General features: G+C 44.9%; 1 protein-coding gene across 1 annotated transcript; it reads right to left on the reverse strand.

Moving 5' to 3' along the window:
* Positions 1-828: 828 nt before the first annotated feature.
* On the reverse strand, positions 829-13,394 carry wdr3 (WD repeat domain 3). Its single transcript, XM_064311666.1, has 27 exons — positions 13,189-13,394; positions 12,037-12,300; positions 11,474-11,683; positions 11,155-11,273; positions 10,913-10,991; positions 10,614-10,709; positions 10,298-10,393; positions 9,787-9,888; positions 9,298-9,395; positions 8,791-8,889; positions 8,284-8,514; positions 8,021-8,114; positions 7,320-7,421; positions 6,883-6,968; positions 6,039-6,177; positions 5,602-5,658; positions 5,385-5,485; positions 4,783-4,894; positions 4,491-4,625; positions 4,021-4,071; positions 3,691-3,756; positions 3,233-3,325; positions 2,871-2,921; positions 2,577-2,620; positions 2,249-2,377; positions 1,759-1,852; positions 829-1,471 (listed from the first exon to the last, which is right to left on the reverse strand). Exons 2-27 carry the CDS (start codon positions 12,208-12,210, stop codon positions 1,316-1,318), a joined length of 2,814 nt encoding a protein of 937 aa, XP_064167736.1. The 5' UTR covers positions 12,211-12,300; positions 13,189-13,394; the 3' UTR covers positions 829-1,315.
* Positions 13,395-13,605: the final 211 nt, after the last annotated feature.

The following is a 13,605-nucleotide window of genomic DNA, read 5'->3' on the forward strand; positions in this document are numbered from 1 at the left end:
AAGAACTGAGCTGAGCTTTCCAGTGGCCATGTCTACTTTACTGGGCATTTTGCCCTCTAGTGGTTAAACACGATCACTGATTTTCACTCTGCATGGTGTCAGGACACGTCTCTTGGCCTGATTCCTCCAGTCACAGTAGGGACAAATTTTCTGCTTTTATTGTACACTTTCAGTATTGTAGTTATTGTTGCAAACAGGTTCCGCCAAACGCTTTGCATGAAACTGGATCTCTGTAAACACACAGCCTTATAAAGAAGTCAGACATTTTATACGGAAACGATTTTGAGCTCAGGTGTGTAAAATGGCGTGTGTGATGCGAGTAATAAAGTTAATCCAGTTTTCAAACAGGTTGTAGCCGTTACTGAATTTCAGTAGGGCGTTAAAAGTACTCCGCCACCCATGTATTAGGAAAACATCGCGCTGAAAACCGAGACGGAAAGGACACGGGGATTCCGCCCCCGCTCTCGGACTGAAAAAATATACGCGCCACATTCTGGAAGTCCAGTCGCCCGTAAATTTCCCGAGTGTTGCAAGGGCAGTAAAGTCTGACTGAATCACTCTTCAGTTTAGAGTAACACGGCGGTGAAAGGAGAGCATCTTGGTGGTCTGAGATGTCGGCGACAGCTATGACATCACTCTCTCAGCAGCGCCCCCCCCACCCCACCCCCACAAGGGCTTCCACTCTGTATCAGTACCCGTTGGCTGGAGCAGAGGAGACAACACAGCCTCTCCACTCAGCCGCACTGTTCACTGGTATTACTACGCAAGCCCCATTTCAATGTTTAAACTCAACAGAATGAGTGTTTTAAAAAGCTAAACAACACTAGATATTTTTAGAAATCATATTTATCTTTATTAAACCTCTCAAACTTCCTCCCAACAAACTAACAACATTCATGAGACTGTTTTTTTGCTCTATTTCACTGCATCGATAAAGTGTATCTCATATTGGCACACTGTGCACAAACATATGGGAACAGTTTAATACGTTATTACAAACATTCAGTCCATTCTCCTTATCAATATACACTTCAGAAAAATAGTGACACAGAGGTCTCTCACACTTATAGCAATTGGAAAAAAAAACTATATCAGTACTATCATATTTGTCCTCTTATGTAAAATAAAAGGAAGCATCAAAAATGGTAAAACGGTGCCAATGGGCAATATAACCAATTTAACTGCCGTTCCATGCTGGATAAGGTCATAGAATGAGTTCCTTTAGAGGTACTTTAATGTACAAGACATTACAGCACACAGCAATAATAAACTGGCTGCTCTTCTATACAGCAGCAAAAACGGATAGATCAACATTTCAGGTGATGGTGAGGACTGCTCTCTCCCGCTTCTTCCTCTTCCTCTTCTTTTCTTCGAAGCGGTCGGTGGCGTCGGCAAAGAACATCACGTCCTCCCTGCTCTCGATCTCGCGCTGTAGGAACTGCAAGCCCGCGCTGTTGAAGCCCAGGAGGTCCTGAAAGAGAAGAGAGGGGGAGCGTGTCAGCAGCTTCACAACATTGGTGAGCCGTTTGGTGTGATGTCACAATTAAGTGATTAGAATGTTCTTAACTGAACATTCTAGTGCTGATGTAACAATCGCTACTGGTAATCGAATTCTAGAATACTGACTTGGATTGTGGAAAAACATTCCGAGAAAGCTACTCTTCAAAGGGTTAAAACAGAACCGTGCAGGCCTACGGCAGCCCCTGCAGGACACTGGATCAAGGCTCACCCTTAACCTGCCCAGAGCACAGCACTTACCCTGATCTCCTGCACTTTGGAGATGGTGTTACTCCTCAGATCATCAATGACAGGCAGCAGCATCTGATTACTGGAGATCTGTCCGAAGTGGACCCTGAGGACACATTCAGAGACAGCTCACTGAGTATATAAGTAAGTACACCCAGCCGTAGACACACACAGTGTGTCCTGTACACTCCTGATGCAAATTGATATGACACGTTCAATTAAGAAAATTACTTTTAACTGCAAGTAATTAGCTGTTTTAACCATACTATCTTTGAATCTGAAGCGTAATTAATGCTAGCCAACAAACCATTGTAAACCGGCAGATCAAGTAAAACCGCTACAACAGTTTTCAGACCAGTGAGTTGAAGAGTAAAGCTTTCAGCTTTCATTTCCAGCTCACAGACCTCAAAGATTTTGAAAGACTCGCGAGCCCCGACCACATTGTGACCTCACACACCTGTCTGACTACCGCACCTGACTCTACGGCTGAGCAGGAACCTACCGGAGCAGGAAGAAGAGACAGCGGCACACCAGCTCCACCTCGGAGCCGTCCCGGATGAACCTGTTGAAGAGGGAGAGCAGGTCTGGGATGTACGGGAAGGGCAGGACCAGGAGGGACACCTCCAGCTCGCTGAGGGAGGAGAGAGAGTCAGAGAGAGAGAGAGAGAACGTAAGAACCAGGGACTGTCAGCGCAATGGAATTCAGAGAGAGTCACAGAGCAGAGATAATGAACAGAGAAAGACTGAAAGGCAAATGCCAGTCCTCTTTTCCCATCTGTAACACTCCATCACTTAATCATAGCAAGTCCGGTGTAGTGTTGACATCGTACCTGGATTTGACTTTCTTGATCACATCCAGTACATAGCGTGAGGGCTAGAAGAGGAGGACAAAAGCACACCATAAAAATGGAAACCTTCATAATGAGTTTCCACCAAAGCAATCCTGCTTAGGTACCTCTGTGTTTCCTCTAAATCGGCAGTGAGCTGGAAGTACTGACCTGATCGTTGCAGTCTTTAACTGCTACACTATCTCATATCTTTAAAAAGTCCAACACTATTTGACATACGTATGCCTGTTCATTTCAGATAATATACCAGGTGGAGTGGGTGAGGGTTTCACTTACTGAGATGTTCCCGAAGGCAATGAGGATGGGATTCGTCCTAGGAGGAGGGAGCTATGAAACCAGAAAGAGTGAGTGAGTGACAGAGTGTGCAGTCTGACTGTAGCTACACTTCCATATACTGTGCACAATGGCATGAGTTTGCTGGCATGAGGAAGGGATCCAGTCAGGCTGTTCCCGTCACAGCTCAGGTGAGTTACCTGGGCTGCTACAGGTGAGTCCAGGTGAGTTACCTGGGCTGCTACAGGTGAGTCCAGGTGAGTTACCTGCGCTACTACAGGTGAGTCCAGGTGAGTTACCTGGGCTGCTACAGGCGAGACCAGGTGAGTTACCTGGGCTGCTACAGGTGAGTCCAGGTGAGTTACCTGCTTCCCAGCCGCCTCGCAGGCTTCTCTGTGCTCCTCCAGCTTCTTACTCTCCTCTCTGTACAGCTCCACGGCCTCCATGATGCGCTCCGCCTAGGGGGGGAGAGTGAGAGAGAGAGTGAGGGCTGGGCTGCTGTTCCACCCTCAAACCAACAAGGATGCCCCCCTCTTCAACTTCACCTCACCCCCTTTCCTGCCATATCAAATCCATATACACCACTGCTATATACCCTATTCTTCTCTGAAACACCCCCCCCCCCCACACACACACACACACACACACTAAACTATGCGCCTAGCAATCTTAGTCTCATGACCGTCATGCAGCTTGTAGTACTGTAGTGAAATTGTATGTTGAAATTAGCCACAAATCCTCTTATACAGTAGAGTAGATCTATAGGGAAGTGAGAGGGGTTGTTTTCAATGGCAGAGACTACTCTCTAGCAGAGCCTACTCACCGCTTTTACAGTCTCTATGGTTTTCCTTCCCGCTGGCCCTGCCTCCCCTTTGGTCTCTCCTGGAACCTGTACGAGACAGAGCAATTGACCGGACAAAGGTGAGACAAACATAGAGCAGTGAGACAGACATAGAGAAATAATTCTTCTGATAATTCTAGTTTTCATAAGTGCATTCTGTGTGCCTGCATGTTACAGTTATGTGCACCTCCAATGAGACAGACATAAAGCAGCGAGGCATATACGGAACAATGAGAGAGATCGGTGACACAACACTGACACTTCATTGGTTGATTGATGTCAATGAATCAGAGAGGAAAAAAAAGTACTCACCACTGGCTCCTCCCCTTTGGCCAAGCTTTCCTCAAACTCCGCCTCTCTCTCCTGGGGACAAAATAAGCATAACCAGTGAGCAACAGCCGGAATGTATAGATTAGTAGGGGTGGAAAATATAAGTTGAGACGTTTTTGGCAAAAACAGACTATGCTGACCCCAATATAGCTCAGTTTTTACCCGGATATAGCCTGACTACACCCTAGTTAGCTAGAAAACTTACACTTTTCAACCAAATGTAGCCAGGCTTTCACCTGAAAGCCTAGATGGTGTTTCACTGACTTTTCACCATAAAAAATGTTCACTGGTTATAGCGTCATTCACTGCTTTCTCTTTATCAAGGTGAAGCTGCATCTTAATTTTCCGGTTTCAGACACTGAATTCACCACAGACAATTCCAGTTTTTTTAAAACCCAGCTGACTCTGTATGTTCTGAAAAACAGGAAAATTCCCAACGCCGGGACCCCCACCATCTCCTTCTCCTCGTCCAGGATGATGGGCTCCCTCGTTCTCTCCCACAAACGCAGCGACTTGTCATGGGACGAAGACACGATGTAGTCTCCGCTGGGGCTGACCGCCAGACACCACACCTCACGATGGTGACCCTGAGGACAGCACGGTCAGGAGTTCAAAGGTCAGAGGTCGTACAGAAAATTGGAGAAAGAAATCTACCTGATTTTAACATTTTTAGAATGGGGACAGTCATCACTGCTTAGTACTGCTTGGCAGAAGATATGCAGAAGGGATGATACCGAATTGTACCTCCAGGGTCTGGATGTGCTCAAATTTGTCAGCATCCCACTGTTTTATTTTCTTGTCCTTCCCAGCTGTGAAGAACAGGTGGGTTTTGGGAACGAACTGCAGGAACGAGTAAAACAAAAAGATGTAATGGACGCATTATATACCTTATCAAACCACATCTCTCATCCAAGCAGTTGTATGTTGTGGGACATGCACCCAGGCGGATCAACGAACCCTCCGACTGAGAACGTCTTATGTATAGCCCCAAGATGTGGTAAGAGACAGAACTCTCTACTAACCTTGGAACAAGTCACTGATCTGAAGTCTCATGATATTTGATATTAGACTTGCACATAGCGTGCAAATAACTCTAACATTCATGCATACTTTAATCCGCTTATGAAAACTAGAAATATCAGGAAAAAATGGAAGTCCTTACTGTTTCCCAAATACACACCTCACTGTAGTTCATATAGAGGACAGAGGATATTCATATACACAGGGACGCATTTTCATGAACGATTATAAATGTCACGTTGTGTGCAGCAACTGCGCATCCTTCAGGCTTATCTGTAATCCCGTTGCTGTGTTCCTGCCTCGCCAGGGCACTTCCTGTTTATTACCTGTCATCGTGTGCGAACATGGATCGGTGGCAGTCCCCGAAGTCCAGCCCCCAGATCTTCACGTTCCTGTCGGCAGAGCCCGTGGCAATCAGCGCGCTGTCCTGGGAAATGAAAAGAGAGACCCAATAATAACTAATCTATTTATGCGCACACGCACACAGACGATTGGCTGATTTACCGACTGATCGATTGGCCGACTGGGTGCCTGAACACTCACGTGAGAAATATCCAGGCACAACACGGGGAGCTTGTGTCCGTAAAGAGAGAGGAAGAACTGAAAAAGAGAAAAGAGAATGAAAGATGAGACATCCGACTGCCATCGCGCCTGTACCCAGAGGGTGGGGCCGCATTGACCCATGCCTGGCTATGTTCATGGAAATGTAGCGCTCCCCTTAAGGAAGAACTGCACACAGGTGAAAATATGGCATCCTCCAAGCTATCACATGTAATGAGCCAATGAAGGTGAGTGTCTTATAACCTTGGAGTGAGACAGTAGGGCAGGTGGGTATTTGCTTATACCTTAAGTGTGTCAGTGTACAAGATCTTGACGGCATTTACTTATACCTTGAGTGTGTCAGTGTAGAATATCTTGATGGTTTTTGTGTATACCATAAGTGTGTTGGTGTAGAAGATCTTGACAGTATTTGCTTATACCTTGAGTGTGTCGGTGTAGAAGATCTTGACGGTGCAGTCCAGCAGGGACACGGCTAGCAGCCTCTGGTCAGGGCTGTAGCGCACACACAGCACGCCCTCGTCCAGCTGTAGCGTGCGCGTGTGTTTCACCGTCAGCCTCCTGCAGCAACACGCAAGCAGCGTGTGAACATGGAGCCAACTAGGGATGGCGTGTTCCATTATCAAACCTGTTTGATTATCTTTTTTAAATTTTGAATATCAAATTAGGGGTTTGAACTTGTAATCCGGCTGCCTAGGTGATGTGGGTAGCCCAGTAGCGCAATATCAAAGAGACTGGTAAACAACAAGCCATGTTGTTGTTTTGTTTGGTGGAAATACTGTTAGGTAGTTCATCTGTGAGTTATGCTATGCGTGGTCGGCTATACATTACAAATGAGCCAATTTGAGCAAATTTGAACAAATTATTTTATTTTTGAGATTCATTAAATCTCAATTTTTGGAAAAAGTGACAACCCTAGAGCCAACACAGCACTAATACCATTCTGAACACAGAACTACCTGTGCTCTTAACACAGGACTACCTCTGTACGGAACACAAAACTACCCAGTTTATCACTGAGTGCCCGTGAGAGTGCCTTATTAAAACTCACAGCAGAGTCCTACTCTCTGTTAAACTGGGCTTGCTCCCTCTTGCTCTCTCCTTATAGTTTTTGCTCTCTCTTTCTCTCAATTCATTAGCTGCCTTCCAGTACCTCAGGTGTTCTAAGTTTCTAAATATACAGTAAAATGCAGCCGTCATCCCATTTTCACACTCCTGTGAAGTGGCCGCTGACTCTGAAAGGTTGGGGTCAGAATCGGCGCTTACTTGTTCTGTCCAGACTCCAGGTCCTTGATCAGCTCAAACTCCCAGAACTTCACGGTTTTGTCAGCTCCACCAGTCACAATGCCTCTCTGAAAACACACACACACACGTGCGCACACACACACGCACACAGTGCAGTATAACCTCATCAATCAAAACAGTAAATACAAAGATGGAACATAAAGTACAGGCATTACCAGAGGGAGAAAACTATTGAGACTGTAGATAACAGATATTAAACAGACTGTCAACCAAAGACGGCAAGAATAAATAGGCGGTAAGTCCTAAGGGTTGTTACTGTGAATATACTGGTGCGCGTATAGCACAGCTGAAAACAACTGACTGCTGATTTTGCCTTCGTATCAACTATACACATAACATAAGACTAAGACAGGCAGACTTACACAAGCAGACAGGCAGCCACACTGAGAGACTCTCACCTGATCAGGAGAGAGGCACATGGACCACATCTCGCCGTCGTGGGCGTCCGTGGTCTCCAGCAGGCGTCCTGAAGCTAGGTCAAAGATCTGGATCTTTCCGCTCTGTGGGAAATTATCTACAGTCTGGGCACAGTCTCGGAGACACCTGCCTAGAATGAAACCCTCTCGTGTGCTACGTTGTGCGAGTCGGGACTAGGGACGGCTATCTTTTTTATTTTGCCGATACCGATGCTAAAACTATACTTTTAAATGATAGAGGTCCCTACACCGATACATTCTTTTAAATAAAGCGCAAACAATGACATTAAAGAAGTCTGTATTTATTTGAAAGGCAAAAAATTGTACAAGTTAGTTTTATTTAATTGGTTAAATTATACATTATACTAATAATTTATACCTTTTCACTTTTATCATTTTGACCAAGTTTAACATTAGCTAGCTTGCTGATGGTACCTGCTGTCACTGACTGAGTGGACAGGGCAAGTGTAACTTTAGCTAGTAAAGGTGTATGGCACCGATATCCATGTTGCAATTCAGTCTGGTAGGTACCGTTCTTATGAGAATTGATGCCATAGTGGAATTAGGTTTTGGAACCAAAGCCTAGTCAGTACACAGCTGGATCTCGATGAGACACCTTTGCACACCTTCCCTGTTAAGGCTCAGATTTTTCTGCTTTGTGAATGAACAGTGTGACGTTGTACCTTGGTTCCTATGATGATTTGTCTGTCTCCAGGAATGAAGAGAGAACAGAGAGCGTACTCGCAAGCCATGGTACGGATCACCTGTAGGGTAGACCTGAGAAAGGCAGACATCATGTGACTTAAGAGAAAAACTTCCCAGATGGATCTGAACACTCCTTGAGCACACAAGTTCCCAACGGACCCTTGACTGGCCCTTGATGGACCCCTTCAAAGCGTCTGTGGTATGCTCCAGTCCGATGAATTGGATCCCTCCTGGGTCTCACCTGTTCCACACTTTGACGGTCTCGGAGGAGGCAGACAGCATGGCGATGTTATCGGAGCTGAAGGCCAGCGTGCGGACGTCTGTGCGGTGCCCGCTCAGGGTCAGGCGAGAGGTCTTGTTGGCTTGAGGGCTCTTCTCTGTGGTCTTCAGGGTGTACGTCTCCACCGTGTTGTTCTGGAGCAGGAGGGCCACCTTCATCTCCCCACTAGGGGACAGCAGGCAGTCCACTGACCTGAGGGAGAGAGAGAGAGATCTCCTATCAATCAATCAACTCAGCAACCCCCACCCTGAGATTAAGCATTCCACCTGTCAAAGGTACAGAGGCACAACTCTGATATTAATCATGTAACTTTTACACATTTGCACATTTGTAACTGGTGCAAGTTCTAAAATAATCCTCATCCTGAGCAGTTTCCCACGGTTTACTGGGATGAATATTATGGGACAACTGAAAGCAGGTGAAACACACACTGGTGCCCATTTGGTGCCCACAAGTCGCCCTACTTACCGAATCTTGGAGGAAGCTTTGATGTTGGCCATCCTCACGATTTCATCTCCCAACTTCCGCTCCACCTGGGGTTCCACGGCCTCCTCCCCCCCTTTAGACCTGAACCAGGGGTCAGGGGTAAGCAGAGGTCGCTTCACAGACACGTACACCACTTCCCACATCAGTCATCACAGCACTTACACTATGCTTTATGGCTGCAGTACCATTGCAAAGCCTTCATTAGAGCCATAACATTAGTCTGTTACATCACTGAATATAACTGGACACCACCACAATCTAGAACAATGTTTCAAACAAATATGTTAGATAAAACAGGCAAAGGCAAATCAAATGAGAAACAGAACCAAAAGCGAAAGGTTCATTGCAACAAAATCTTTTCAAATAACACTATTCCATAACTGAGTAAGTGTATACTCTGCATTGAGACTGCGTGGTTAAACCATGTGACCCTGCTGTGATGTCAGTGTGATCTCTCAGGGGTGTCCATCTGATGTTCCTGAGACTTACCTGGCTGCCTTCTTGGCTTTTTTCAGCTTCCTTTCCCTCCTTCTCTGGACCTCCTCTTGCGGGAGCACAGTGAACACCTCAAGGACTGCGTCAGTACCCTGATCAAACACATGACAGAATCCACCAATCAGTGATCACTTGTCTACAATGAACTGCTGTCCCGGTGAGAGAGGCATCACAGGGATGTCAATGAATATCCAATATATTTGCATTCTTGTTTGAAATTTAAAACTCAGGATAATGTAACCAAATAACAAGTATTTATTTAACTTATTTAATGTCCCATAAAATATTTATTCCTATGCAATTTTGTTCATGTTAAAACTTCTAAAACTAAAATATGTGGATGTGCTGTTGAAGTAGATAAAGCGAGAACATGTAAATGTTTATGTCTCTCTGTATTCTAGATCAGGGGAAGGAACTTCACACAACTTTGAAAAGTATGGCCAGGGTAGTAGGAATGCACATAGTAAGTGGAACTATACTCACATGACAAGCCAGAACCTTGGCCTTTGCGTCAGTCGTCATGGAGACGACCCTGTCTCTGGATTCTCTCAGAATAGACCCAGCTTTCTCACAGCTGAGGATCCTCTATGGGATGGTAAACAGAAGGCATGTAATGTCCTTTCATTATGAAACAAACATACGCACATACTGTATGACAGCGATGCCTGCAGTGTCTGTTGGGTTTCACTCTGCTTCACTTTTTAAGTGAATGGAATCAAGTGTTCTGGGGCCATCTATTAACAAAGGCAAACCCTGAAAAAACATAATTTCCCATCCCTAATATATGGTTATTTGAAAATGTAGTAAAACATTTTCACATTTTCAGATTTTGTGAATTTCAGTTGTAGTACATAATTTCAATATGTCTACAGTCCCAGGGAATAAAAAGAATGTCTAATATTTACTTTATGGTATCAAAGAGTGCCGACTACTAAAGACCTCAGGATATGTATGTGCATACAGAGACATGTGGGGAGCAGCGGTCACACAGTACCTCCTCAGGGCTCTCGTCAAGACCTTCCTCTACCTCATCATCTTCATCCAGCAGACCTTTGACCTTCTTTACCCTGGGCTCCCCGACCTCCTGCCCCTGGGTCAAACAAACCCACCACACCCATCAGCTCAACAGCAAATCTCCCGCAGCACCATTCTGAGGTCACACTTCAGAACACTCTCCAAAGCTGCTATGACACTGCTATGCCCCGTTTATAAGAGTCAAAAAACACTGGACACATGTGACCCTTTTGAGAGGGCACTCTGTATTTCATTTGTGACAGAACACTGAGCATTTCGGGTGTTGGTCTCCTCACCCCCTGCAGGTAGCAAATGTCCCAGGCCCTGAGTTCACTGTCGGCCGAACCTGTGAGCAGCCTGCCCTCCTGGTTCAGCAGCGCCATCCCCCACACCTGTGAGCATAACAGAGGTTCAGACATCCAGTCTGCTCTCGCACAGATGTGCAGCTGTCCAATCATCTTTTGCACAGATGCACAGCTGTCCAATCGGTTCTCACACAGACACACAGCCATCCAATCGGTTTTCACACAGCTGGCTTCATTGATACACCCTTCATTGAGGGCTTGAATTATACCTTAGAATGTGTAAACCATACCTCGCTGCGATGGCCGACCATGGTTTTGAAACAATGCTGTGTGTCCAAATCCCACCATTTTACAAAAGTGTCTTTTGAGCTGGAAAAATAGAAAATGGCACAAATCAGTCCGCGCAAAACAATTACAGACAGGTCAATCTTGTAGTGGGTATCTATGCATTTTACGTCACCAAATGTGTCTTTAACAGTACTTGAGTTGATTTAAACGCCTCTGTAAATGAACAGTAATTCTGTTGCATTACCTGGTGACCAGCAAGTTCCTGTCCTTAAGAAACAGAGCCTGTGTGATGGCATCTTTGTGTCCTTTCAGCCGGTAGAGACCACACTCATTGATGACATCCCACACAATCACATCCGTGTCCTGTAGGATAACATACACTGCGTGTCAACCACTGAACACACAGCAGGCATTGTCTAGTCAAGGTGTTCCTCAATCTAAGATATGCATTGGGTTGCATAAGTAAACATGAGACCCAGTGGCTTTTTTCACTTGCACAAGCTTTTCATTCCACGAGTTTCTCGTCACAGTTTTTCATGCATGTTACATGATTACAAGCTCACCCTCGATCCGGTCACGAGCCTCGCACCCAGCGCATCATATCTAATGACCGTGACCGCAGACTTGTGACCGCTGAAGGAAACGTTGCTCTCGCCGTTCAGCAGGCTGAAGATACGGACGGCGCCGTCTTCGTAACCGACGGCGACATGGACGCCGTCAGGAGAGGGACACAGATAGGTCACCTCCTGTTTGTTTCCCTGGAGAATCAGGACCTGAAAATGAAAGGGGCAGAAGGGATTCACTCAGTCCAGGCACAAGCCCACTGGGGTCTTCAGCCCTGTATAACTGACTTACGTGCTCAGCCCTGATAGATGTTTAATTGTCTCAATAAAAATGCTTCATTAACATTAAGAATTACTTCATTATTCAGGTATAGAAAAGCTGTCATTGTGGATCTATCCCTTCAGGAGAAGGCTGATAAGATCTGTGGCATTTTGGCCGTCCAGGATAAGGGCTGAACAGTCTTGCTCAATTTTTTTTTTTTCGTTCACCTCTAAGACAATGGGGGATTAAACACGCACAATATTACACAAACACCGCGTGAAATTCCAGCTGTAGTGCTCACCTTCTCTGCTTTCCTCACGTCCCATATAAACACGTGTTCACAGGCCGCTACGGCTACGTAGCGTCCTTTCTCGCCTCCTCTCAGAGTGACATAGGCAATGTTGGCCTTCTGGCTCCCGATCACTCCGAAAACAGCACTGGCAGTGTAGCGCAAGTACTGCTTGGTCAGCCCCATGGAAAGCAGCCACACGCAGCCGTCAAGCACTGCAGCTCACAGGAAAGTCGATGTGTCTCGTTTCCGTGGTGATTACCTGTATTGAAAGTGCTATACAAATAAAGCTATTATTATTATTATTATCAGAGAACAATCCTGTCAAATTACGAGGAAACGCTTACTGAAGGAACTTTGTTAAGCACCTCGCTCAAGTGTAGGATAACGGTGTCCCACTCGGCATTTGAACCTGCATACAAGGGCTTCAATGAAGCCCTGTTCAAGCAAGTCCTACAGGGTTGCCTTTCCACCACAACATTCTACATCCATTGCATTGGCAACTATAGCAGCTACTGTAATGTACACCAAATCTCAATATTTTACTATAATCCTTTCCTAGATATGACTATGGACGGACAACAACCACTGACAGTGAATCAATACGTCAAAACAAGATAATAAAGAAGCTCCTGTTTATAAGGTGAATCCATATAAAGCAATGCTTCCAAATGATAATGATAATAAATAATACTTACAATATCAATACACGGATTTAAATGGACCTGGATCAGCGGATGTATATGATTTACATGTGAAAATGGGAATCTAGTTAACTGTAGCAACCTAGATGACGACCTGGGCAGGATTTATTTAGCTTGCACTTTTAGTTAGTTACACTTCCTCGATTCCTGTTCATATGAATTTGCCAATAAGCTGCTGCACTTATGTGGCATAAGTAAGTAGCTAAATAACGTAAATAATTGCTAGCAAGGTAGCAATTTCTGGCTCGTGGAGTAACATAAGCACACGTGGTGTTTCTCTGGCTCACTGAGTTCCCTAGCGAGCTAGACACACTAGCTAACGTAACTAACTAGGATTATGTATGAATTTACCAACAAATTAAAGCAGGAAGATGAGCTATCTAAACATCTTGCTCTACTTCCAGGCTAAGTAATTAACTTTAGTAATATAAATGAAAATGAACGTGAAAACATACTGTACCAGAAAGCTTGTGCAGTTTTGCCGCACCGTCAGTGAATAGAAAAAACTTGGGGTAAGCAATCAAATACTGAACAATCGATTGGAGTCGAGCGAAGACTATTAATTGTAGCCCGAGGTATCAATATTGTATAACATTGGTCCGTGATATATATTTATAAATTGAGAATTAGATATGTAGGTTCCATAAAGGACAAAGCAGTGCGTATATTTAGAAAACAAGTGAAGTTTTTTTTAACTTCATTTACTCAACTATGAGTATCTTGTATCGGATAACTTAGTCTTGTGAAGGGCAACAAAAAGTGAAACAAATGACTATAATGTTGTGAACAATAAAAGGTAATTGCTTGGAGTCTGTAAAGCTAAGTGTTTAATGTTGACTAAGGAGACATTTGCCTGTAATTATTAAAACATGTATAA

This window comes from Anguilla rostrata, chromosome 15 (assembly GCF_018555375.3).
Source record: "Anguilla rostrata isolate EN2019 chromosome 15, ASM1855537v3, whole genome shotgun sequence".
NCBI lineage: Eukaryota > Metazoa > Chordata > Actinopteri > Anguilliformes > Anguillidae > Anguilla > Anguilla rostrata.

Coding starts and splice junctions, on each gene's coding strand:
- wdr3 (XM_064311666.1), bottom strand. CDS start 12,210: ATGGGGCTGACCAAGCAGTACTTGCGCTACACTGCCAGTGCTGTTTTC. Junction 7,422..8,020: donor AAATCATCATAGGAACCAAG/GTACAACGTCAC, acceptor AATTTCCCACAG/AGCGGAAAGATCCAGATCTT. Junction 4,626..4,782: donor AGCACATCCAGACCCTGGAG/GTACAATTCGGT, acceptor TGCTGTCCTCAG/GGTCACCATCGTGAGGTGTG.